This window comes from Furipterus horrens, unplaced genomic scaffold (assembly GCF_987537825.1).
Source record: "Furipterus horrens unplaced genomic scaffold, mFurHor1.1.pri manual_scaffold_12, whole genome shotgun sequence".
In the NCBI taxonomy this organism is placed as follows: domain Eukaryota; kingdom Metazoa; phylum Chordata; class Mammalia; order Chiroptera; family Furipteridae; genus Furipterus; species Furipterus horrens.
This window is the reverse complement of record NW_028327182.1, coordinates 75,190,696-75,215,246: the sequence shown is the minus strand read 5'-3', so window position 1 is coordinate 75,215,246 and position 24,551 is coordinate 75,190,696. Positions and strand designations below refer to the sequence as shown.

The 24,551-nt window shown below is 41.4% G+C and overlaps 1 protein-coding gene across 2 annotated transcripts; it reads left to right on the top strand.

Annotated features, from left to right (window-relative positions):
- Positions 1–7,680: 7,680 nt before the first annotated feature.
- GINS4 (GINS complex subunit 4) lies at positions 7,681–24,068 on the top strand. Of its 2 annotated transcripts, none has more exons than XM_090258125.1 (8): positions 7,681–7,777; positions 8,399–8,506; positions 15,700–15,786; positions 16,755–16,868; positions 19,472–19,569; positions 19,737–19,825; positions 22,744–22,834; positions 22,928–24,068. In XM_090258125.1, exons 2-8 carry the CDS (start codon positions 8,411–8,413, stop codon positions 23,022–23,024), a joined length of 672 nt encoding a protein of 223 aa, XP_090114251.1. In that variant the 5' UTR covers positions 7,681–7,777; positions 8,399–8,410; the 3' UTR covers positions 23,025–24,068. The 2 variants fall into 2 exon arrangements, with proteins under 2 accessions (XP_090114251.1, XP_090114252.1); XM_090258126.1 differs by having other exon boundaries at positions 8,393–8,506.
- The last annotated feature ends 483 nt before the right edge of the window (positions 24,069–24,551 follow it).

The window sequence follows — 24,551 nt, the reverse complement described above, 5'->3', positions numbered from 1 at the left end:
AAAGCAAATAAATTTCTTATTTTCTATACTTTTTGAAATGCCCCCAAATTTTTATAAAAACAACCACATGTATTTGTCAAATAAATGACCATTATCTAAATACTATGCACACCACTTAACATCTTTAGTATCATGATGGACTTTGATAATTTGGATATAATTCCCACCATCTCCTGGGATTTCACTCATATCTCTATTGACAATTTCCTCTAAGCCTTCAGACCTGGTATTCTAGTTGGTCTCATTGATCATTAAGAGTCACTAGCCTTTGAGCTCTACTTGTTCTCATAAAAAAAAAAAGGGGGGGGGGGGAATATGGACAAATGGCTTTTTCCTGCTTACAGGTATATGAGTAGACCTCTAAAATAAAAGAATATCATACTTCCAGCCTAGAATTAGCATGTAACCAAGGGTAAAGTTCAGGGTCAAACTGAATTTCTCACTTAGAGTAAACATGTCTAAGATGAAACAAAGAGAGTATGATTGGGGAACTTATGATCTCACTTCCCCACAAGCAAGGGAAAGTCCAAAGTAATTTCAGTCTTCATGGAGCTCCATGGGTCACATCCGAATCTTACTGATTCTAACGAGTTAGCAATTCAGAATGACAGCTGCTCACAGCAAGATCAGCTATGATAGACAAAATGACCCAGGGCATCTGGTTCTTGATTCAAAAAAATACCAATTAACACAATATTGTGACCATATTTCAGTATCTTCACCTGAAAATACTTTCATAACTGAATTGAACATAAAGTGAAAAACTGAATAGTTCTTTCACTTTGGGATTCTCTAAAGGTAGAATTATTATAAATAGTAAAACAGCCAGCTAATGTTATGTGACATGGAACATAATCATCCCATTCTTTAGCCTTCTGATAGATAGAGGGTGGGTATTAAATTCAAATAAGATGTTTAGTTTCATCAGTGAGAAATCTGTAACAAGTTTTTGAATGAAGAAACCTAGACGTAATGCCAGTTCTTAAGATGTCAAAATATTTTAAATTTCACATTTTTATATTAATCCAGGCTTTTTATTATTTCAAGTATTGACACCTCAAGAGTTTTATAGTTTATAGATGCTTCATGTAGAAATGAAAATAAAATGGTAATTATAAAACAATTCCATCTCTGTGACCAATTAGAAAGTTTGGAACTTAAGAAATTTTTTAAAATAAATACTACCATATATCATCAGCTCAAGGAAACCATTACCTATATACAGATGAATCTCAATTATATTCTAAGAGTTTCCCTACATGGAAAAATTATTTCAATGAACTTTGGTCTTAAGTGGAATGACCCATTTTGTCAGTTATGTGACATTCTCAAAATGGTGCCATATCCATGATCCATTAACACAAAGAAAGGTGAGACATTAAAATGAAGAACAATGAGTAGAATTTTCATACAGAGTACACTCTTGGGCAAGGCTTCCCTTTATATTTTTCCTATGATTGTAGTCAAACCTTTTCCTATGGCTATATATTTAAAAACTAAAAAGAGCATTGCCCTAAGCAGTAAGCATTTAGAAATACTCAATGTGGCCTGGTTTTCATTTGGACCTAAAGACAGTTCCCTAGAGTTAATTACATGGACCCTAATAAACATGAAGACTTGCCCAGAACTTAGGCATGAGCTTTTCACAGATGCACATGAAATAAAGGCACATGAATTTCTTGATGGAAAGGTCACATTTCTCTTTGACTCACATCCAGAAAAAATCATTAAGAAAATTGTTCTACTTGTTAGATGCTGACAATAGTTTTTCAGAAGTTTAATTTTTTTTAAAAAAGCAAAATTGATGGCCGTATGTTCTGCAATGAGCAAATGACAGTAGTTTTGTATCTCCTCGATGTTTCACATCTACCTCCTGGAACTTATTCATTATTCCTGCAAACTATGTCACATGTCACCTCAGGGAGGTTGCTATAGGACAAATGTTTGTGGTTCCTCCCAAAAGCATATAGTACTGAAATCCTAACCCCCAAGTTGATAGTATGAGGAGGTGGGGGACTTTTGGGAGGTGATTAATTCATGAGGGCAGGGTCCTCATAAATGAGATTAGTGCCCTTATCAAAGCAGCCCAGAAAACTCCCTTGCCCTGTCCATCATGTGATGTTAAAGTGGAAAGATGGCCACCTGAGATGTGTGCCCTCACCAGACACTGACCATCAGTCAGTGCCATGATCTTGGACAACCCAAAACGATGAGGAATAACTTTCTGTTGTTTATAAATCACCCAATCTATGGTATTTTGTTATAGCAGCCCAAATGCACTTAGACAGATGCCTGTCCCCAGCCTCAATATTCTGTTACCCAGCATTATTTTATTACCACCTGACAAAGAATTGTTATTTGTTTATGGTCCATCTCCCACCACATGGTCTGTGTTTCCTGTTCACTGCTTTATCTTTAGCACCTACACAGGGTCTGGCAGTAGATACTCAAATATCACTAGGTGCTCAGGAACTATTTGTTCAATGAAGAAAGAAATGTGTGCATGAATGATATGCACTGTGATAGATTTGGGGGAAATATTCAGGGAACTCATAATTAATCGGAGAAACAGATATGTTAAAACTCCAATATAGCATGATAAATGTTTTATCAGAAGAGTATGGGATATACTTCATAGAGGAAGAGTTACTTCGCTGAGTCTTAAAGGATACATAGGAGCTCATCAGGTGGCTAAAGAGTAAGAGAGAAAGCCTAGAAAGAGGGAACAGCATGTGCAAAGAAAGGAGACAAACACCTCATCTCCTTAAGTAGTTCGACACGACCGGAGCAGTGTAAGGGAGGAAATCCTAAACTAGCAGAAAATTAGCAGCTCTATTTTCAGAGTCACTGAAATCACACCATCGTCCGATGGCCTCCCTACTTCTCTCAAGGGAATTAACTCCATCCTTCAATAGTCTTCTTTTAGGTGCAGCTGTGCAAGCCTGAGGGCAGTGGGGTGCTAGCCTACAGGTCTTCTGTTTACTCTCTGCCAAGGAAAATCTCTAGAGTGTAAAACAGTAATACCGGAATGACAGAATATCACCTTACTCTTTGCTTGAGGAGCCAGTAGTCTTTGACAGGTATCAATGCCCCTGCTTTCCTTACTGACAAAATTGAAACAAAGGGGAGAGATGGCATCTACAGGTCTTTGTCCAGGCTTAGGAAGCCTTTGTTAGAGCTGAATTTGAAGCCAGGTATCTGGATCAGCTTCCTTTTCAGAAGATATGAGCACTCCTCCATAGCGAACTGACCCCCCTCCTTTTTTTTAATTCCTAAGACTAGTTCTCAGAGAAGGAAAACTCTGACTCCAAAAAACCTCCGCTGCCTTGCGGCATACCTCTTCAGGGGAAAGGCTAAGGGAGTAAACCCCGACAGAAAATCCGGAGCCGGAGTCCCTAAGGCGGTTTGACGTTGTAGTCAACACCGGCAACTCCTGCGGCGCACCTGAAGCCAAGCTGTATTGACTCCGTCTTTCCCTTGGACCCTTCAGCTGCGAAGAGAGGGGGGGTCTGCTGCATGGGCAACAGCAGACCCTCCATATCACCCTGCCCAGGCTCTGTAGCTTCATCGCAAGATGTCGATTCAACACGGGAGGAGACAGATACCGTGTCACTCCCGAGTCGGACTGCACAGCCATTCTCGGCGGTGCAGATAGACTCTTAAGAAGCTACACCATCGTCTCTCGAGACGGACGGCTGCCAACAACAACAAGACTAGTTCTTTACTTGAAGGCGGGGGGGAGCATCCTTTTGTTAACCATGAGAAAAGGAAATACAGAGGTGGAGGTAGGGTTGATATGTCTGTGCCAGAAACTGGGAACACATTAAGACCCAATGAAGGGAAGGGGTGTCATACCATGTTCCTACAAGGGAGCAGGTAGAAAAAAAGTGAACATCACATTAAGCTTTGGACATGGTTTTGGTTTTTTTTGTTTTTTTAGTTAAACAATATTACAAATCCACATACTTCATCTTTATCTTTTAAAACTCTTGAAATCGTGATATCAAAACTTAGATTTGAAATGTTTACATCTTTATTGGGGACATGTGTGGGTTAATTTAATATGCTTGACATCAAGATGGGATTTGAGTAAAGGATGAGGAGCTAAAGTTTGTGGGGGAAAAGGAATTAGGAATATCATGAATTGCCCAGATTTTATACTTGTCAAGAAGATCCAAGTCTGGCCCTGGCCTCCTGAGTTTTTCAGCATCTCAGCCATACAAGTATGAAGTTTTACTACTGGCCAGAAAAATAACTTGCCTATTCACTAGTCAATAGATTCCTTGTGAGGCTAAAAGAAAATATTGTAAGAGTACTGTTCCACCTTCTTTTAAAATCCATGTTGCCCTCCTACTTTCCTATCTTTACTCCAAATCTTCATTTATTCAGAACAACTAGGGGTTAAACTTTGCTTAAATTGTACACTCCCCAAAACTTAATGCTTTGGTTCTTAGGATAGTGAGACCAAAAATGTGATGACATTCAAAGGAAAGAAACAGTGAGAAACAGCTGTTGACCAAATGAGCAAGGGCAGTGATGATATGAAAACAATAATGATCATATTACCTTGTATTTCAAAAGCATCTTTCTGCAAAAAGACTCACAATATTGTATGGATAGGTATATTTTATCTTTTCTCCTTGTTGATTGAAAAGAATTAGTTTCATTCTTATTAATGCATATTTCCATAGCTATCCACAAATATGTTGGCTGTGTCTTTAACCGCAGTTAATTTCTTCATTGTGCTGACTTCACTTTTTTCAATTTCATAGGGTTCTATTTTCTGTAGCCTCTTCAACTTTAAGCAGTAGCTTTTTCCTCTTGCTATGTTAGTACCTTCATGTTTAACTTGTCTGAATTCATGTTAGCATGTTCATTTTGCTCTTTTAATCATCACAACTTGCCTACAAATTCTGTCCTGCAGTTTCATTTATCACCATCAAACTCATCCTTTTGCTATCATAACCTATGTAATTCTTTTTATGTGATTATTTTAATTAATGTCACTCCATTTACATGGTTATGTAATTTTTAAAATCCTCACCCAAGGATATGTTTATTGATTTGAGAAAGAGAGAAAGGAAGAGAGAGAGAGGAAGGGAGGGAGGGAGGGAGAGAAGGAGGAGGAGAGAGAGAGAGAAACAGCAGTTAGCTGCTTCCCAAATGCACCCTGACCGGGGATCAAACCTGCAGCCTAGGTATGTGCCTTGACTGGGATTCGAACCCCACAACCCTTTGGTGTACAGAAAGACATTCCAGCCAACTGAGCCACCCGGGCAGGGCAGTTATTTATTTTTAAAACTTTTTGACTGTGGGTGCACATTAATCAGGTGTTCCTGATTTTCTGGTCATTCTAACTTTACAGTGCCATGTGACCAACAGTTTCACCACAAGTTGGTTCTGCTTCCCCTAGCAAAGTCAATATATTCTTTCTGGACATCTCCTTAAAGTTTCCTTCTTTACACAGCAGAAATCTTTCTCTGCAAACTCATTTTACTCTGAAGTGGTTTTGTCTAATGAGTGTTAGTTGAAATCAAAGACCTTAGAAGTGAAAGCCCCTCCCCTCAATTTTTCATCTATCCCTTTGTCTTCAGGGAGACACATGTTGTTCTCAATTATCAGGTAGTGCAACCGAAGCCCAGAGAAGTGACCTATTTAAGGTCAGACCTCTATTAAGTAAGGAAGCAGAAGATGGATGGACTTCACCTGCCCAAGAGTTGCAGTAGGAGATTGGAGGAAAGACAGTTGGCACCAGAGAAGGGAAGTCTCTGAATAACTAAGTAATTAGTAATTGTGTGGAGAAGTTATTGGTGTTGGACTCAAATCTATACCTCTTAAGGAATATTAATAAGGACCATTGAAAAGCTAGGTAGTAATGAGAATTATAGAAGAATGGGCCTGTGCTCAAACATAGTCCAGTGATCTAATGTCCCCTAATGCTGCATAATAAACCACCCTAAAACTTAGGGGCTTAAAACAATATTTTGCTCACAAATCTGCAGTCTGGGTAGAGTTCTGCAGGGACAGCTCTACTTCCTCCATGTTAGCTGGGACTACTTAAAGCCTGAGCTAGCATCATCTGAAGGCCCATTCAATTAAGTCACCTGGGGGACAAAACAGCTAGGGCTGCTGGGGTTCCTCGGACATCACTCTCTACCTCTATGTGATCTTTCCACATGGACCCTTCAGCATGGCAGCTGCGGGGCAGCCAGACTTCTTACATATCAGCTCACTGCTCCCAAGGGACGTGGCTCAAGAAAGAGAGCAAGGCGGAAGCTGCACCACCTTTTATGACTTAGCTTGAGAAATCATACAGCACCATCACTTTAGCCACCTTTTCTTGGTCAAGGCAGTGACAAAGGTCTTCTCAGATTTAAGAGACAAGTACATAGACTGCCCCCACCAACACCTCTTGATGGAGGAATGTCAGGATCCTAATGTAGGAAGGGTAGGCAGGGTGAGATCTGTATGAGAGCAGCTGTCTTTGGAAATAAAATCTGCCACAACTAAAAACCACTGGATTACCAAACCACTGAATCACACAGTTGAAATAGACCTTAAAAGGGCCATCTATTTGTCATTAACAAAACTCATTCTGCAAGCTGCAGCTCCAATGTTCGTCCCTTTTGAAATCCCTCTTTGATGCCCACTCTCCCACTCCGTATATTCTATTGTAATTATTTTTAAAACATGATTGTAATCAGGCAGGTACTATCAACTTGTCAATTAGCCAAACTTTTTTTCCCCTCTAATCAATCAATATGGTATAGGAAACGTCACAAAGAAAAGTCTTCAGATTGACGGAGAAGACACACTTCGAGGGAAGCCAGAAAGTAACACTTTGCACAGAAAACAGAGAGCAGAGAAAAAACGCATCTGCAATTCAGAGGGGAAATATATATATAACTTGGCCAACATCAAAGGTAGGAGGCATAAGCAGTAAATGTCAAGACAATCTGGAGAGTCAAGCAGCTGAGATGGAAGCCCTGCCTAAAGCAGTGGCTCTCCAACTCCCCTGCATCAGACGACTCACCTGGAGAGTCTGTTGAACCACTCCCAGTTTCTGACTCAGCAGGTCTGGGTGGGGCCTGAGAATCTGCATTTATCACGGGTTCCTAGAAGATGCTGTCGCTGGTGGTCTGGCACTACGCTTTAAGGACTACTAACCTAAAGGTTTTTAGACCTGAAGCCCCGCCAAAGATGAAGGAACCAGAGGACCCAACAGCGGTGAGTTGGAAAAGACCCAAGAGATGCACTGGCTTGGTTTTAACAAAGCCTATTTCTCTGTGGGACCCCCTACCAGCAGGGCATCCTGGGGTGATTGCACCCCAGTGGCCGGAAGACAGACACCGTCGCGTCTTCTCAACCGCGGTGGTGAGGCGCCCCCTCCCGACCATCCTTGGGTGGTGCCAGCCGGGACCTCACACAGGTGCTGACGGCCGAGGTGCGCAGGGCTAGCCTGGAGAAGCTTCCCGCCACTTCCACAAAGGAAGTCGGGTGTAAGAGCCCCAAGACGCAAGTCCCCACCCCCCCTAGGGCGGGGCCAGCGCACCGCCTGGCCGTGATTGGTCGGCGCCGCCCGTGCGCGATGACGTTATGCCCGGGCGGAATGTTTCTAAGAGGAGCGCGGGAGCTGGGAAGTGCAGGGTGTGGTAGGTCGTTAAGGCCTATTACAGATTGTTTCGGCGTGCGGTGCTGCTTGTAAGAGCCCGGGTCCTTCCCCACGAGCTTCTCGTCCTGGCCGCCTGCTAACTCGGAGAGCCTCTCAGGCGCCCAGGTGAGCATCCCAGTGGGACCTCTAGTAGAGAGAGAGATGGGGGAGGGGTCACCCTTTGCTAGTGGCACTGAGAGAAGAGAGAAATATCCTGTCTCCCCGAGACGTTCCCTCGTCCCTACCACCCACCTTCTTAAGCCTTTAGGATCGGTGGTCTGATGTTGCTGGGCCTTGCGGCCCGAGAAAATTAGGCATTGATTAGTTCTCCCAACTATTTTAAGTGCCTGCTATAAGTTAAGAACCGTGCTAAGCGCTGGGACTGCACGGGTAATTATGTTACCAGTACTTAGAAGTGGCAAGCACGGAGAAGATGCGTGATTCATAATTCAAGCTGAAGTGAACACAGCCCTCGAGGGGAGCACCTCTACCAGGAAGACAAATAATTATTGCATGGTGTGATAGGTGCTCAATTCCAGGTACACGCGGTGACCTCTTTGGGAAACTGATGCCTGATGTAGGGTGTGAAGGAAGAGGCAAAAAATTGAAAAGCAAACTTTATGAATTCTTCAGCCACTGCCAATAAGCTTCTACAACCCCAGTTGTAGATACGTAGTTCCTTATTCTTGCAAAGCAATGGAAAACACGTAGAAGGATATTGGTTCTTTTATTTTTAATAAGTTCTAGGTTTCAGAGAAGATGACAGAGGAACTGGATCTCACGGGACAGGACTCTGATGGCGGTAGTGAGGAGGTCGTCCTGACACCTGCAGAGCTCATTGAAAGGCTGGAGCAGGTAAGCTTCCCAAATAGAATCCCCTAGCTCCAATCTTAGCTTTTTTTTTGTTTTTGTTTTTGTTTTAGTCCAGCTATGCAAATGTCAGGAATCAGGAAATGAAGAAATGGAATTCATGGCTTATTTCAGGAGAAGAGTGATTGGATCTTTTCATCTACACAGACATAAGAAAGTAGGGGGGCCAGCCTGTTAGAGACCTCATCATGTCAAAAACAAAATCCTCAAGTGAGGCCAGTAAGGGACAGCTTTGGGTACCTTTTCCAGAGGAGTTCACAGAGCAAGGATTTGCTACTTGGTATTTGCATGGACTACAGAGGTGTTGTGGTGACTTGTAAGTTTTATGCCTTAGTCCCTTAAAGCATTTGCTGCTTCCCTGTAGAATGCCCAGGTTAGCAAGAAAGTACGGAAATGCCTTTTTTAGGAGAAAGCTGGTCTTATTCTTTTTCCTCCCATAGATGAGGAGGAGGAAAACAAAACAAAACAAAAAACCCAGAATTATCTTCTGGAGGGCAGCACCTTGTAGTACAGATTTCCCCCATTGGGTGAGTGTTCTAGGAACCCATCTGTATCACTGTACCAGCTGATGTTGTGTTCGGCCTCAGTGAATTTTTTTTTAAAGACTCCTTCAATGCACTTGCCCATTTCACAATGGGTAATTTATGAGCACACCTACGCACACTGCATTGAATGTTCAGTCTTTGACCAAAAAAACAGCATTACCCCCACTCCCCATCCTCCCTATTCACCCAGTCTTGCCCTAAGCAAGTTTTTTGTTTTGTTTTCCGTGATGAAAAAAGTCCTCAAAGGAAAATATTTTGCCTTGCCAATATGGAAGGGGTGAAACAAAAAACAGGAGACACACTAAAAGACGTCTCAATAGGTGTATTGCATTAAATGGAGAGTACTTTTTTGAAGGTTACTGAAGTTTAAACATGTAAGAATAAATATATAATTTTTCATAAAAATTAGATCTTCCCATATGCTCTTTTTTCAACTGTTCTCTGTATTTCCAGTGCATATCTAAAATCATTTCTAAGCTCTTTCTCCTTTTAGTCATAATAGCTATGGTTTGAGTGTTTCCTGTGAGCCACTAACTGTTATTTATAGTTACTGTCTCATGAGGCTACGGTAGTTAGGAGCTCAGAGTATCTTTATTTAAATCCCTCCATTTCACTAGTCTGTTATGTGGCCCTTAGGCAAGTTATATAGCTTGTCTCAAGCACTTCCTTAGCTGTACAATGGAGTTAATAATAGTGGCTACCTCACAGAGTTGTGAGGATTAAATGAAGTGATATACATATAAAGTACTTAGCACATTATCTAATACATAATAAGCACTCACTGAATGTTAGCCAAGAATAGTAGTAATTCTTAACCTAATGAGGCAACTATTATTGTTATCTCCATTGTACAGATGAGGAAACTGAAGCTTAGAGATGTAAAGTAACTTGCCCAAGGTCACAATGGCGGCAGAGCCAGGATATGAACCAGATCTCTTTGACTTTAAAGTGCATGCTCTTAATCCACTATATTTACTGCCTTATTTTTGTCTATTGCCTTTAATTGTCCCTTTCCAGAACTCATTTATGTTTATAACTTTAGTGTTCTTCATTCTTTGCTACCATGCATGCCATCATGAAAGATGAAACCAAAGGAACATAAATTTTAAATTATATCTTACATGCTAATCCTAACTATATAGCACTGGTTTTTTGTTTTGTTTTGTTTTTTAATTTTTATTTATTGATTTTAGAGAGAGGAAGGAAGAGAGAGAGACATTGATTTGTTGTTCCACTTATCTATGCATTCATTTGTCAATTCTTTTTCGTACCCTGACTGGGGATCAAACCCACAACCTTGGCATATTGGGACAATGCTCTAACCAACTAAGCTACCTGGCCAGGACAATAGCAATGATTCTTAATTTGTTTTTATATCACAGACCTTTTTGAAAATCTCGTAAAAAACTGTGACCCTTCTTCCCAAAATAATACAAGTATAAACCCATGCAGAATTTTGTGTATAATTTCAGAAGGTTCACAGACATCCTGAAACCTGCCTACCTAGTTTGTGGACCCCAGTTTAAGAGCCACTGCTTTATTAGGAGAGGATTCATTAACCAAAAATCAAAAGGCACAAAGCATAAAGGAAAAAACTGATATATTCAACTTCATTAAAATTAAGAACACTTTTTATGCCTTGCTGAGAGTAAAAAGACATGCCACAGAACTGGGAGGAAATATTGCAACATATATAACTGACAAAAGATTAGTATCCACAATACATAAACTTCACAAACTGACCGGCAGAAAAATGAAGCCTTAACAGACATCTCCCAGAAGCAGAAACCAGGATGGCCAACAATCACATAAAAAAAGGTGTTCAACCTTTTTAGTAAACAGGAAAATGAACATTTAAACCCCAATAAAATATCACTTCATGCCTATCAGGTTGGCAGAAATGAGAAAAGTAAACAATATAATGTATTGGGAAGGATCTAGAGCAGTTTGCACACTTATATACTACAGGGAGCATGTAAATTGATCTAGCCATTTTGGAAAATAATTTATTATTATCTACTTAAGTTGAAGGCACACATCTTGTTACCCAGTCATCCTACTCCTCAGTATATACCCTAGAGAAAACTCATGTGTACTCTTGGAGACATGCATAAATGTTCATAGCATTGCTTGCAATGGTTAAAAACTACGTACCCAGATATCCTTCAACATAAGAATGGATAAAAAATTACAGGATATACACATGAGAATAAAAACAATAAAATGAATAAAAGATAGCTCCTGCAACAGCATGGATAACTCTCAGGAGGAGCATAATGTAGAACAACAAAAAATAAGTTGCTGGAGAAACTATAAAATCCGAACACTTACAAAACTATCATTGAAGGAAGAGCTTGCCAGCTTGGATGATGTGGCACCCACTCCTGTGCTACAGATACCTCAGTGATGTTGACCCTTCACCTCTGGGGCAGCCAGGGTCCCTAGGCTGGTTGCCTCTTACAGGTGTTTTCAGGGGCTCCTTGAAGGCAGCCCGAGGATACTTGCATCTGACAGCATAGCCTCAGCTTGGCAATGGGTGAGCATGAGTTACACCTCATGCCTGGTGCCCTCTTGCAATGCCCCAGAGTGCAACCAAGGAGTTGGTCTACCACCTGGGTAGCTGGAGCAATTGGACACAGACTCAGGCTGTATAACATGGCCTAAGGAGCAACCTGACAAGGACCACTGATAAACACAGCTCCAGAAGTATATGTGGAATATTCTTGAATGTCTGAAAAATGACTTAAAAGTTATTACCTAGAGTATATAGTTTCTCATTTTAGTGATTGTATTAGTTTGCTAAGACTGCATATCAAAGTACCACAGACTGGGTGGCCCAAAGAACAGAAATTTATATTCTCAGCTCTGGAAGCTAGAAGTCTTAAATCAAGGTGCTGGCAAGTTGATTTCTTCTGAAGCCTGTCTCCTGGACTTGTAGAGGGTCGTCTTCTCCCTGTGTCTTCACATGATCTTTCCTCTGTGCGTCTGTGTTCTAATTTACCTCTCTTAAAAGGACACCAGCCATACTAGGTCTGGGTCTACCTAATGACCTCATTTTAACTTAATCACCTCTTTAAAGACCCAGTCTCCAAATAAGTCACTGGGAGTTAGGACTTCAGCATATGAAGGGGGGGGGGGGGCACACAACTTAGCCCATAACATGCTGAACAGAGACTTCCAGCCAAGATGGAGGCATACGTAGACATGCTGCATCTCCCTCCACAACTAAGAAGGAATACAACCACCTCAAAAGTGGAGACAACCAGAAGTTCCAGAAAATCGAGCTGCATAGAAGTCCAGCAAACAAAGATAGAAGAAATATTCATCCAGACAGGTAGGAGGGGCAGAGCCAGAGCAGAGGGGATGTGGTGTGGCGGCAGTGATAGTAGCTGTGGCCAGCCAGTGGAAAGCGCAGTCACACATTAAAAAAAGTAGGGAGGGGTATCTAAGGAGGGCTCCCAGCACCAGACCAGACCACATGGCTCACAGTTCCAGCACCAGGGAAAATAAAGCCTCATTGCTCCTGGCTGTGCAAACTAGTGGAGGCTGGGGTGGCGTAAGAAACTGCTGGTCTCTCAGGAGAGTCCGTTTGTTTAGAGAACCCTCACGATCTTAGAACATCCTCAGGCACACCCACGCTGGGAACTACAGCCGGGGCAACAGCTAGAGGAGCACCAGTCCCATACAGGAAGTGGGAGAAGGGCCTAGGAAAGGGGCGAGGGCTGAGCAAGCAGCATTGTTCCCTCTCAGACCCCTCCCCCACATAATAGCACCATGACGTGGTGAAATGGGTCACCCTGTACTGACAAATACCTAAGGCTCTTCCTCTTACAATGTAACAGGTGGGACAGTACCTAACATACAGAAGCAAACAAACACAGGAGCCTGTCAGAATGAGGAGACAGAGAAGTATGGCCCAAAAAAGGGAACAGATCAAGGTTCCAGTGGGAGAATTAAGCGACGAAGAGACTTAAGTAACAGATGCAGAATTCAAAACACTGGTGATAAAGATGTTCGCAGACTTGACAGATATGCTAGAGTGTGACAAACACATAAGGGAAGAAGTGAAATCTATGCTAAGTGAAACAAAGGAAAATCCACACGAATCCAATGGTGAAGAGGAAGGAAACAAGGGTTCAAATCTATGATTTGGAACATAAGGAAGAAATAAACAGTCAACCAGCACAGAATGAAGAAACACAATTGAAGAGAGAAAGAAGAGAGGCTTAGGAACCTCTGGTACAACTTTAAGCATACCAACATCCAAATCAGGGGTGCCAGGAGAAAAGGAAGAGCAAGAAATTGAAAGCTTATGTGAAAAAATAATAGAGGAGAATGTCCCAAATTGGGCAAAGGAAAAAGACATACACGTCCAGGAAGCACAGAGTACCAAACAAGCTAGACCCAAGGAGGACCAGACCAAGCACATCATAATTAAAATGCCAAAGGTTAAAGAGAGAATCTTAAAAGCAGCAAGAGAAAAGCAGAGAGTTACTTACAAAAGAGTTCTTATAAGACTGTCAACTGATTTCTCAAAAGAAACTTTGCAGGCAAGAAGGGACTGGCATGAAGTATTCAAGGTGATGAAAAGCAAAAACCTACAACCAAGATTACTCTAATCTAGCAAAGCTATCATTCAGAATGGGAGAGCAGATAAAGCATTTCCCAGACAAGGTAAAGCTAAAAGAGTTCATCATCAACAAGTCCTTATATGAAATGTTGAAGGGACTTATTTAAGAAAAAGAGGATCAAAACTATGAACATTAAAATAACAAGCAACTATCAACAGAACCTAAAAAAATAAAATAAAAACAAAGACAAACTAAGTGGACAACCCGAATAGGAACAATCATAGGATCATTTGGAGGGTTATCAGCTGGGAGGGGGAACGGGGAAAAATGAAGAAATGGTGCAGGAATTAAGAAGCATAATTGATTGGTACAAAATAGATGGGGAAGGTAAGAATAAGCCAAAGAACTTACATGCACGACCCATAGACACTAACTAAGGGGGGTGGGATTGCTGGAGGGAATGTGGGTATACGGGACAGAGGGGAGCAAAGGGACAAGAAATTGGGACAATTGTAATAGCATAATTAATAAAATGAACAGGTTTTCATTAAAATTTTTGATCAAGACAAGATGTAGCCAGTTTAAATATAGAGCCTGATTAAAAAACACACACACACACACCATCGATTTAAACGTAGTTTCTCACTTAAAATTTTGTAAGAATTTTAAAATTTTATACTAATGTTTTCTCCTGTTTTGTATTTTATTAAATTTCATAATGTACTATAGATGAGAAATCTCCCCTCCTGCAATCTACTCCATTTTACCCCAGTGTACCATACAAGTGCTATCATTTTCTTGTAATGCCTGTCATGTAAAAGTTGGAAAGCACGATGTAGAGATAAAGACAAATGTAGTGAAACTACAGAATATTAAACACTAAATTCAGGCTAATGATTGCTTCTGAGGAGAGAGGGACACATAGAGACTTAAAATAATGATAATACTTGTTAATGAAGTTATATGTACACATATTTATATCATTGTTCTTTATGTTTGTATTATAATTCTGTAGCTATTAATATTTAATAAAATCACTTTAAAAGAAATATTCCTGCTTTATAAATTCTCTATGACAGTTTGCCCTTTTCTCATTCATTATGCTTCTTGAAAAATACAGATTTTTTTTGTGGTTAACTTTTCCAACACTAGTTCACAAGCTGGAGAACCTGGAAAAAATTTATGATAGTAACAATACTTAGTATTTAATATTGTGTCATGATAGTGATATTTGGAGAAGCAGAGACTCAAGGATGTCAGAAGGAATAAATTGAGCCTAATTGTCAAGTAATTTTGAGCTATTCTAAAACTAAATTTCCTGTAATTGAAAGATAAGTATACTTTTCCTCCGTCACCTGTGGCTACTTCAGTTTTCTGAGCCTTGATAATTTCTGAAATGTACTGAGCATCTGGGCTTGAGTCATAAATTAGGGATTTAAAGATCTTGTTCCAAAATTTTAATCGATGAATATCCACTTCTTTATGCTCTTGGGCGGTTAGTAAATAACTTAATTTGTGTTTGCTCATCAATAAGATGAGGGGTAACTATTCATTTCTTCTCAGATACTATAATGATGAATGAAAAAGTATTTGTAAAGTGCTCTGAGCTTCAGAAATGGAGACATTTATGTAGTGTTACTTCATCTCCCCAAATAGAAGGGTGCTGGTGCCCTCTGGTGGGGAATAATAGCAGATGCAGGAAATGTGTTGATGCTACTGGTGAAAGGTACTGTTTGAAGACCAGGTGGTGGTACTCTCAGCTACAAGTATACCGACAACATTTTTTTAAGTGAACAGTTTGGTTTTTTTGTGATGTTGGTTAAATATAAGGTTGTAAACACAGTTTCCTATTAAAAGAAATGGAAAGGCTGTTATTAAACAGCTTGCCTTCAACACATTTTCAGTGTTTCCAACTGGTAGGCAGTTTTCTTTGTGTAAGACAGCTGTGATTTTCCTGAGCTATGAGGTATGTACTGACATATACAGGATTGTTTTGCTACATTGTGAATAGGGTGTGTGTAATTTTCTTTTTTTCTTTTTTCTTTTTTGGATTGTTTTTTAGGCTTGGATGAATGAAAAGTTTGCCCCTGACCTTCTGGAGAGCAAGCCTGAAATTGTAGAATGTGTCATGGAACAGCTAGATCACATGGTAAGAGTTACTTTTCCCAGGGTTACCAAGAAAGAGAACATTAAGAGTTTGTCAGTATAGTGAGAGGTCTGATAGCAGATAGATTTCGTTTGGCCCAGCCTAGTTTGTTTTTTAAATATTGAGTAAGTTATCAACATATGCTAAGCATGAGAGTACCTGTAACTATCTGGATATCATCTTCCCGTGAGGAGTCGGAGCTGTCATCGCCAGCCCCACGTTTTCATGCGACAGCAGCCAACCAAAGCAAGATTAGGGCCTCCCCCTTTCAGCGTGCTCTCCAGTCCCCACAGTCCCAAATTGCTCGCCTTCCTCATACATCTGCCCTGCCTGGCCCCAGTTTGCGGCCCTTGTGTTTGATGAGCTTGATTTAAGTCATTATCAGCCTCAAAGTAGCTTTAAAACATTGATACATTACAATTTTTCAGCTGGTGATTTAACACTACTTTTTAGACCCTTTAGACATTTCTTCTGTCTGCTGCTGTATTATCTCCTTTACAACCAGGTTGGACTTCTTGTATGCCCTTCTGACCAGTCATTCAGATTCTATTTAAAGGGTCATTTTCTAAAAGTACAGTCACACCTCGTTTTATTGCACTTTGTTGCATTTCACAGATGTTGGGTTTGTTTTACAAATTGAAGGCAAGACCCTCCACCAGCAAAAATATTCTGACTTGTTTTATTACAGTGGTCTGGAACAAAGCCCGCAATATATCCGAGGTATGCCTGTAAATGAGTATTGTTTGAAGTTTATATGATGAGACTCTAGTCACATATTATTTGTGTAATTAAGGAATTAATAGAAAATGAGAATTCTTACGACTATTTTGTTCGCTTTGGACGTAAATGTAACGTTTGAATCCTCAACATGGCCAATGATGGCCCTTGTGGGCTGTGTATAAATTAAACAAAGAAGGTTCTTAGTTTTGAGGGTTCATGTTTTTTATAAGCTTTATTGTCCCTTTTAATAGGAAGAAAATCTCAGGAGAGCAAAGAAGGGGGATCTGAAGGTCAGTATCCATCGAATGGAGATGGAGAGGATCCGCTATGTCCTCAGCAGCTACCTGCGGTGTCGGCTCATGAAGGTTTGACAAAAGTGTAGGATATATCTGTAGATATGAAAATTCTTTGCTTTTTAATCTACATAACGTTAACTGTAGGGTATTTGTCACTCACACATCGGTATATACACAACAGCTTATGGTTAAACCAACTAAATTTTTATGGCTTTTACTGGAGTAGAAGTGAACAAGGTGCCTGTGGGCATTACGGCAGTGCGGTGTATAATATGGTCTTGAGGATCTTATGAAGAAGTTAGGCTGGGGCCTGATCGGGTCCAGGCTCTGAAGGTGCTGTTGAGGCCCAATATCAGGGTAGCTCAAGAGTACGGAGGGCAAGAGACTGTTCCGGAGAAGCACAGGTGAAACGTGTATTACACATCTCTGGGGACACATTTTTAATCTATTTATTTGCTATGAATGGTGCCCCCTGATGTTCCAGCTTGGCAATGCTGACTTGACATTCAATTATAGCTCTAACTTATAAAAATGAAGTTGCAAAACATTCGTATTTTATGATACCTATTTCAACCCTGGAAAGTTCTTACTTCCTTGAAGTTTCTTCTCATTGGCTCTGCTTGTCCCCTTAGTTATTACAAAGCAAATACATTCTCCTACATGAGAATGCTTTAGATATCTAAAGACAGCTCATGAGTCTTACTGAAATCCTCTCAGCTAAACATTTCAACCATGTATTTCTATTTATTCACTTGGTCTCTTCCCTGCAAAGTTCTAGTTTGTCAGTATGCTTTCATTATACCACCACAACTGAATACACTGTTCCAGTTGTAGTTTGGTCACATTTGTGAAAAGCAGAATGATCATTTCCCTTATTCTGGGTATTAAAATGATAGTAATGCCACCTGGTATTACATCAGCATATTCGATAGGCATGTCACACTGAGCTCATTCTGTACTCATTGTTAACTTGATCTGAAATTTTTAAGTTATCATTACCCCATCCTGTCACTGTCTGGTATTTGTATGGCTGGATTTTTGACTCCTATAAGTGTAGGGCTTGATGCTTATCCCTCTTTAGCTTTATTTTATTAAATTTGGTCATTTCCCTGGTTTCTGGATCCCGATCTTGTCATCTAATATATTAGCTGTCTCAATACTTGATGTTATCAGCAGGTTTGAAAAGTATATCATCAACGGCCTTATCTGACTCCTTAGTAGGACTGGGCCAATGATAGAATATTCCACCAAAGACTTCCCTGCAGTTGAATCAGTAGTCTTTGCTTAACTGTTCATGAGTCTCCCACTCTGTATTGTTACCCTGCCCCAGGTTTACAGTTTGGCCCCAAAGATGTCATAAAGGCACTATCACGCCTCTTCACTCCACCCTCAACTACCAGGACACTTGCTTTTTGGATAAATTCTCTTCGTATTTACTAACTTACTTTTCTTTGAATTCACAAACCATCTTTTAAGTTACCTATGTTAAGGACACTAATCTGTATTTGAATATTCTCCATCTTCTGTATTTCTGAAAATTCAGAAGTTTGCCTATTTCTAATCTTTCATACCTCTTTTGAACTAATTCTTCTGATATTAGAAAACTATATATATATTTTAGTACATTAAGTAATAAAGTAGTAGTAGCAATTTACATATAATAGGCGAAAGTGCTCTGTGTACTTAAACCCCATGTAAATGTTAATTTAATATATCCTGGAGCATAATTGATGAAAGCCAAAAGTTTTAAACTCCTTTATAGCAATAACTGCTGTTTTATCTTGACCTTCAGTTGCTCCTTGCTGTTGTCATTTCCTTGATTACAAGGAGTATTTCCTTGACAGACGTAACCATAACATCACTGACTTCAAACAACAGACTAGTCCCTTTCAGGTTCTTGACCACACACCTTTTTGTCTTTTTGTACCTGTTAGCTTTTTGTTTTCTCCTGGTAGTTCTTAACACTTTTTTTATAAGCCTCACCTCATTGTGGGCTTAAACCTTGCTGTTTATATTCTTATAATTATGTATCACTATTCTTCATGTTTATATTCTTATAATTATATGTCATTATTCTCTCTGATTCTGTATGCCTCTTTCCAGCTTTTGTATATGTTTCATCTCATAGAAGAACACCCTGTACAATTACATAAATATGTTAAGTGATATCTCCTTCTCGTCCTCTTAAATATCATTTACTTTTGTATTCAGATTACCTTTTTTTTCTTATCCTCACCCAAGGACATGCTTATTGATTTTAGAGAGACGAAGGGAGGGAGAGAAACATCTCTCGGTTGCCCCTCCCATGTGCCCTGACTGGGGACCTAACCCACAACCCAGGCATGTGCCCTCACTGGGAATCAAACCCTTAACCTTTTGATTTACGGGATGATGCTCCAACCAGCTGAGCCACACTGGCCAGGGCTTCAGGTTATCTTTCACAAAAGCATGTCATTCTTTTCAGAGACCTTATCCTTCCTCTGCATTCTTTGAAGCCTGTCTTCTTGAAGTCCAGAGTATAGGTCTTATTATTAAAAACAGTTTTGGCCATGAAGACTTGCCATTGTTGAAATCAGTTTCTGTATTAACCTCCATCTGTTTCAGAAGATGAGTATGTTTGACACTTAACTCTTGAGAGATATTTTCATGATGGTTTTTATTTATCCTCACAGATAGAGAAGTTTTTTCCACATATCCTTGAAAAGGAAAGAACACGCCAGGAGGAGGAGCCTTCTCTCCTTTCTCCAGCAGAGCTTGTCTTTGCCAAAGAGTGAGTAAGCAGTGAGGGCGGGACCTGCCTTCCTCTCCCTGGCTGGTGAGCAGGGTTGTGGTGGTTGTGTCCCTGAAGCTGGTCTCAGAGCCATTGTTGTCTGTCCCATGGTTCTGGTGGCTCCTACCAGTCAGGTTGCCACAATGATATTAATTTGTGTATTTCAGGTACATGACTAACACAGAGACCTACCTAAAGAATGTTGCCTTAAAGCACATGCCTCCTAATTTACAGAAAGTGGACCTCTTGAGGTCAGGTAAGAAGAACATTCTCTTTTCAGTCACCCCGAAGGGCCTTAGTTTACATTCCAAGTATCTTGAAGTGCTTTAGAATAATATCTTTACCTTTACTCTTTTTCTCGCAAACGGGGAAAAATAAGTATGTAGATAAACAGGAAAGAAAAAAGAAGAGGAGTTAAAAACAAAAAGTCATTCAGAATTCAGAGCAGGTGTAAGGGTAGCCATGTGTTCTTCAGGTTAGGGAGAAATTCTTGTGACTGACATAAACGTAGACTCCTTTATGCATGCAGCCACCTGTTCCCTCCGGTGGGCATCTGCACGGCACTGAACTCCTCTGAGCACCGAAGGAAGGTACAAGGGTCTCTGCTCTCAAAGAGCTAGCAGTCTTTTCCTCCCAGATTGCAGACTGTGCAGGGACTGTCTAGCTACGAAGGAGGATTAAAGGAGGCTAAGGAAACCTTCAGAGAGTCCTCGTTACCCATAGTAAAGGCTCCTCATCTTTCGGTGGTGAGCAGTTGCTCGTTGCAGGATGGGAGAGCAAGACTGAGTATGGAGGGGGAGAGGCCGCTGGGGGAAGTAGAGCATGGCCAGCGGGCCCCCTTGTCCCCTCATCACAGAGTTCTCCTTCAGACTCTGCTGAGCTGAGGGGGCGACTTATAGCGGCTCCTAACCTTGGATCAGCTAATTGGGGACCCCTAGCATTTAGGTTAAAGTCCATACCGCTCTGTCTTTCACAGCTTGCCATATCTGAGTCGGACCTTTGCCAGGCAGAATTGCCAGACCAAATCCAACAATGCTCCGGGGACTGGAATCCACATTGTTCACAAGCTAAGCTTAGTGTGCTAAAGCCACAAGGGCAGGTCCACCTGGGCCCTGGGAGTTTATCTCCCACCCAGCCTGTGCTGGGCCATGCTGACCCCTGTGGCAGGTGGAAAGCTGTGGCAGAATGAGTGGAGACATGGTTCATCAGGTGTCTTAGCCCAGGCTTCGATAACGAAGTACCACACGCGGTGGGGATCAAAGGCAGATGTTTATTTTCTCACAGATGCAGAGGCCAGAAGTCCGTGATCAAGGTGCTGGCAGGGTTGGTTTCCTCTGAGCCCTCTGTCCTTGGTTCACAGATGGCCACTCTTCTGCCTCTTCACATGGCTGCCCCTCTATACACACACACACCCGTGTCTTCCTCTTCTTACAATGACCCCAGTCAGATTAAACTATTCCCCACCCTGCCGGCCTCATTTGAATTTAATTAACCTCTTTAAAGGCCCTATACCAAGCACATGCCCATTCTGAAGTACTGGGGGATTAGGACTTCACCATGAATTTGATGGGGACACAGTGTAGCCTGTAATCCTAGGAGCAAGCCAAACCCATACCAGATTGGCCATTTTGGTGAACCTGTCTGAGGGAAACAGAAGGCCCAGTTCATGTCCAGTTCAGCCACTTTTGTCTGTACCTTAGAAGAATAGGAATGGAGCAAGGACCATGATCCTAATCATTAACCACTGCTATTGCGACCAGTGGATTAAAGCAGCCACGGGACTACTGATGGGCATTCATCTGAATTCCTGGGACTGGATCTAAGCTGTTGTCCCAGAGCTTCTGCTTGATGCTGGTGGACATCTCCTGAAACACATATTGATGTCCTGGATTCCTTACAAGGACTAGAGTGGTCTCTTGGAATTGGAAGCTGGAGGACGGAGGGAACAGCCTGCCTTTGTGAAACTGGAGTCTTGCTTGGTTAGCCCAGATGCCATGAGTCCCCCTCAAGCCTCTGGAGCACCAGAGACCCCAGTGGCAGGGTTGGGGAAGGCATCTTGAAATGTAAGCTTTAGAATAAGCTTAGATTTCCTGGAATCAGTAGCTCCTCAGTGGGGTCATGACCCTATAGTTGGAGTTTCCTTGGCAAGCCCAGAACCCTGGAGCAGCGAGGAGACCCTCCTTAGACCTTTGGAACCAGTTACCCTTAATCCCCTTCTATAAATAGGGGAATCAAGGGCGATGTGAAACCTGAATTGGGCTCTTAGAACAGTTTATCCAGTAGGTTCTGGACCCTGCAGTTGACAGAGTCTCCGAGTACAAATGGAGCACTTCGGAACCAAGAGCTATCGAAGAACAGCCCAGCCTGGGACACTTGCTTAAGTTGAAATACTGGCTGGTGGTGGAAGAGGAGGAATGACAGCAACTTCTTAACCTGTAGTCAACCAGCGAGGGACCCCTTAGTCTAACATTCAAGACAATCACCATGAGTCAGTCTTTCTAATACAGCAGGCCCTTCGATGTCCTTTCATTATAACACTGATGAAATGCTATAGGAACTTAACTCCTGTTTGTATCAATCAGCCTATAGTAAAATTGGTTTTGTTGCACATCATTTCACTTAGTCACAGAACCTATTGATGACATTGAGGACTTACTATCCTCTCTCTTCCTACTCCTTTATATAGGAATATTTCCTAACCAGATTCATACACTCTGTCCTCCCAAAAAGTCATGCATATTTCTGCTGTGACCCTTGCCATTACCTACCAGGCTCACATTTCCTCTTTCAATCCTCTTCCCTTCAAAGCACACATCAACCTCTTTCTCTCCACGTCACTGAGGGTGCCCCTCATGAGGCTTCATCAAGTGCTGCTATTACCACCTTGTCCAGCAAGCATGTGTTCTGCCTGCTTGTATCCTCCACAATATGGAGCAGAGTTCCCTGCATGTCTGAAATATCTATCATTGGTTGCATGACCGGTTGCTCTGTGGAACCATGGCTGAGAAGTATGCAGCTGTTTCTAGAAGGAGCCAGACCTCCCCTCAAACCATTTTACCCCAAAAATGCTTTTACATCACAGGTCCCTTAGTGCTTGATACAATTAATCCCAACTTTTCCCACATTGATTTTATTAGCTAACCATTTTCTACGATATTATTGTTTTTCTGGCAGTTCCCAAACCAGATCTAGATTCATATGTGTTTCTGAGAGTGAAAGAACGACAAGAAAACATACTGGTAGAACCAGAAATAGATGAGCAGAGGTGAGTGACGTGTGACCTTGACCGTGGGAAATATTGCTCCCACTAGAGCACCAGCTAAGCTCTACACATACATTTTTTTCCCTCCTTTTTCAGGGACTACGTGATTGACTTGGAAGAAGGCTCACAGCACCTGATCCGATATAAAACCATTGCACCTCTGGTTGCTTCTGGAGCCGTGCAGTTAATTTAAAACCCAAAATAAGTAAACAATGAAGACATGGAACCTTAGAGAAAATATTTAAAAACCCTGCATATCAGTTTGTGCCTACGGACAAAAGACTTCTCAGCAGTGCTGTGGATCGCTTGGGCTTTGAGAAGGCACTCAAGGCAGGATTTGTAACTTGCCAAAAATCCTAACTTTCTGCTGTTTTGGCTAAGATCAGCAGATGGGGCCATCGCTCTGTTCAGTCTGCACAATGGGCAAGTATGTGACTTTCACTTTGTGCACCTTTTCCCCTAATGGTATTTTTTGGACTAAGGAAAGTGAGGCAAAGGTACCTAATAAAAAGGGAGCACTGCCTGTAATTAAAGGACTGTAGTTAGCACTTACCTGGTTGTGGCAGGAGAGTTCATTTAACCTTCTTGGTAAAAAGAATGTAAAAAGATTAAAGAAAACAGCTGTGGTGGCCTTCTCTTGATACGTTTCTAAATTATGTAAACCTTTTGGAACCTCTAACATTGGACTTACAACCAGTCTCTGTCATGCTTAACTGAGAATCAAAACCAAACTAATAAATCACTATGAAGTTTCCGTTCTTAGCAGAAGGAACCCCGGGACAGTTCTCAGCATGTGGCACATTCTCCCTGCTGCTGACCTGCACGCAGCCGTTTCTGAATCTCGGGCAGCTTTGCCAAGCCAGCCTCCAGGCCATCTGGTCATCCTTGGCCAAGGCTCTGTTAGCAGAGTGACATTAATATCCTGTACTGTGACCTCAGCAGCAGCAGCTTTTCTTTTTTAAACTACTTTCTCAAGGGAAATGGATGAAATTAAACCAGTGTGAGTGGAGACTATCACCTGAAGAGGGAATGTCAACAGTGAATGAATCGTCTCCTTGAAACATGATAAGCAGCTTGCATTCCAGTCTTTTCTTGCTTAATGAAAAGGCAGGAGATTTTTATGTTTATGATATAGGCTGTTTGAGTAATCGATGTAATATTGCTTTGATTTTCAAGAGAAGTCTCTAAGTGAAAGCAAGGAAGGTTTTATGAATAAAAGCATTTTATATTTCGTATAGTAGCTTATTTTTTTCAGAATGTATTTACCTTCTCTAGCCATTTGAACAAATATGTATTGAGCCTTTAGTGTGGCACGGCAGTTCAAGGCACTGAGGCTTCGACCCACAGTAGACGGAAACTCTGCTCACATGATGATTAAATGCCTTGCAGAGAATTAGAACAGGGTGCCTCACTGGAGAGTTTGACTAGATTGGGTGTTCTGAGAGGTTCTCACTGAATTCAGTGAATCTCACTGTAACAGGCTGAGATCTGAATAACAAAGAAGATGCCAGACACACAGAGATCAAAAGGAAGGCCACTCCGGGCAGAGAAGGCAGCTTGTGCAAAGGCCCTGAAGTAGAAATGAGCTCTGCCTGCAGTCGGTGTGGCTACACCGTGTACAACATGGAAAATGGTGCCGGATAAGGCCTGAGGGGCAGGCTGGTCCCAGAACACTTAGGGGTTTGTTAGCAGAGATCCCAGTTGGTCCTCAGCAGTCCTG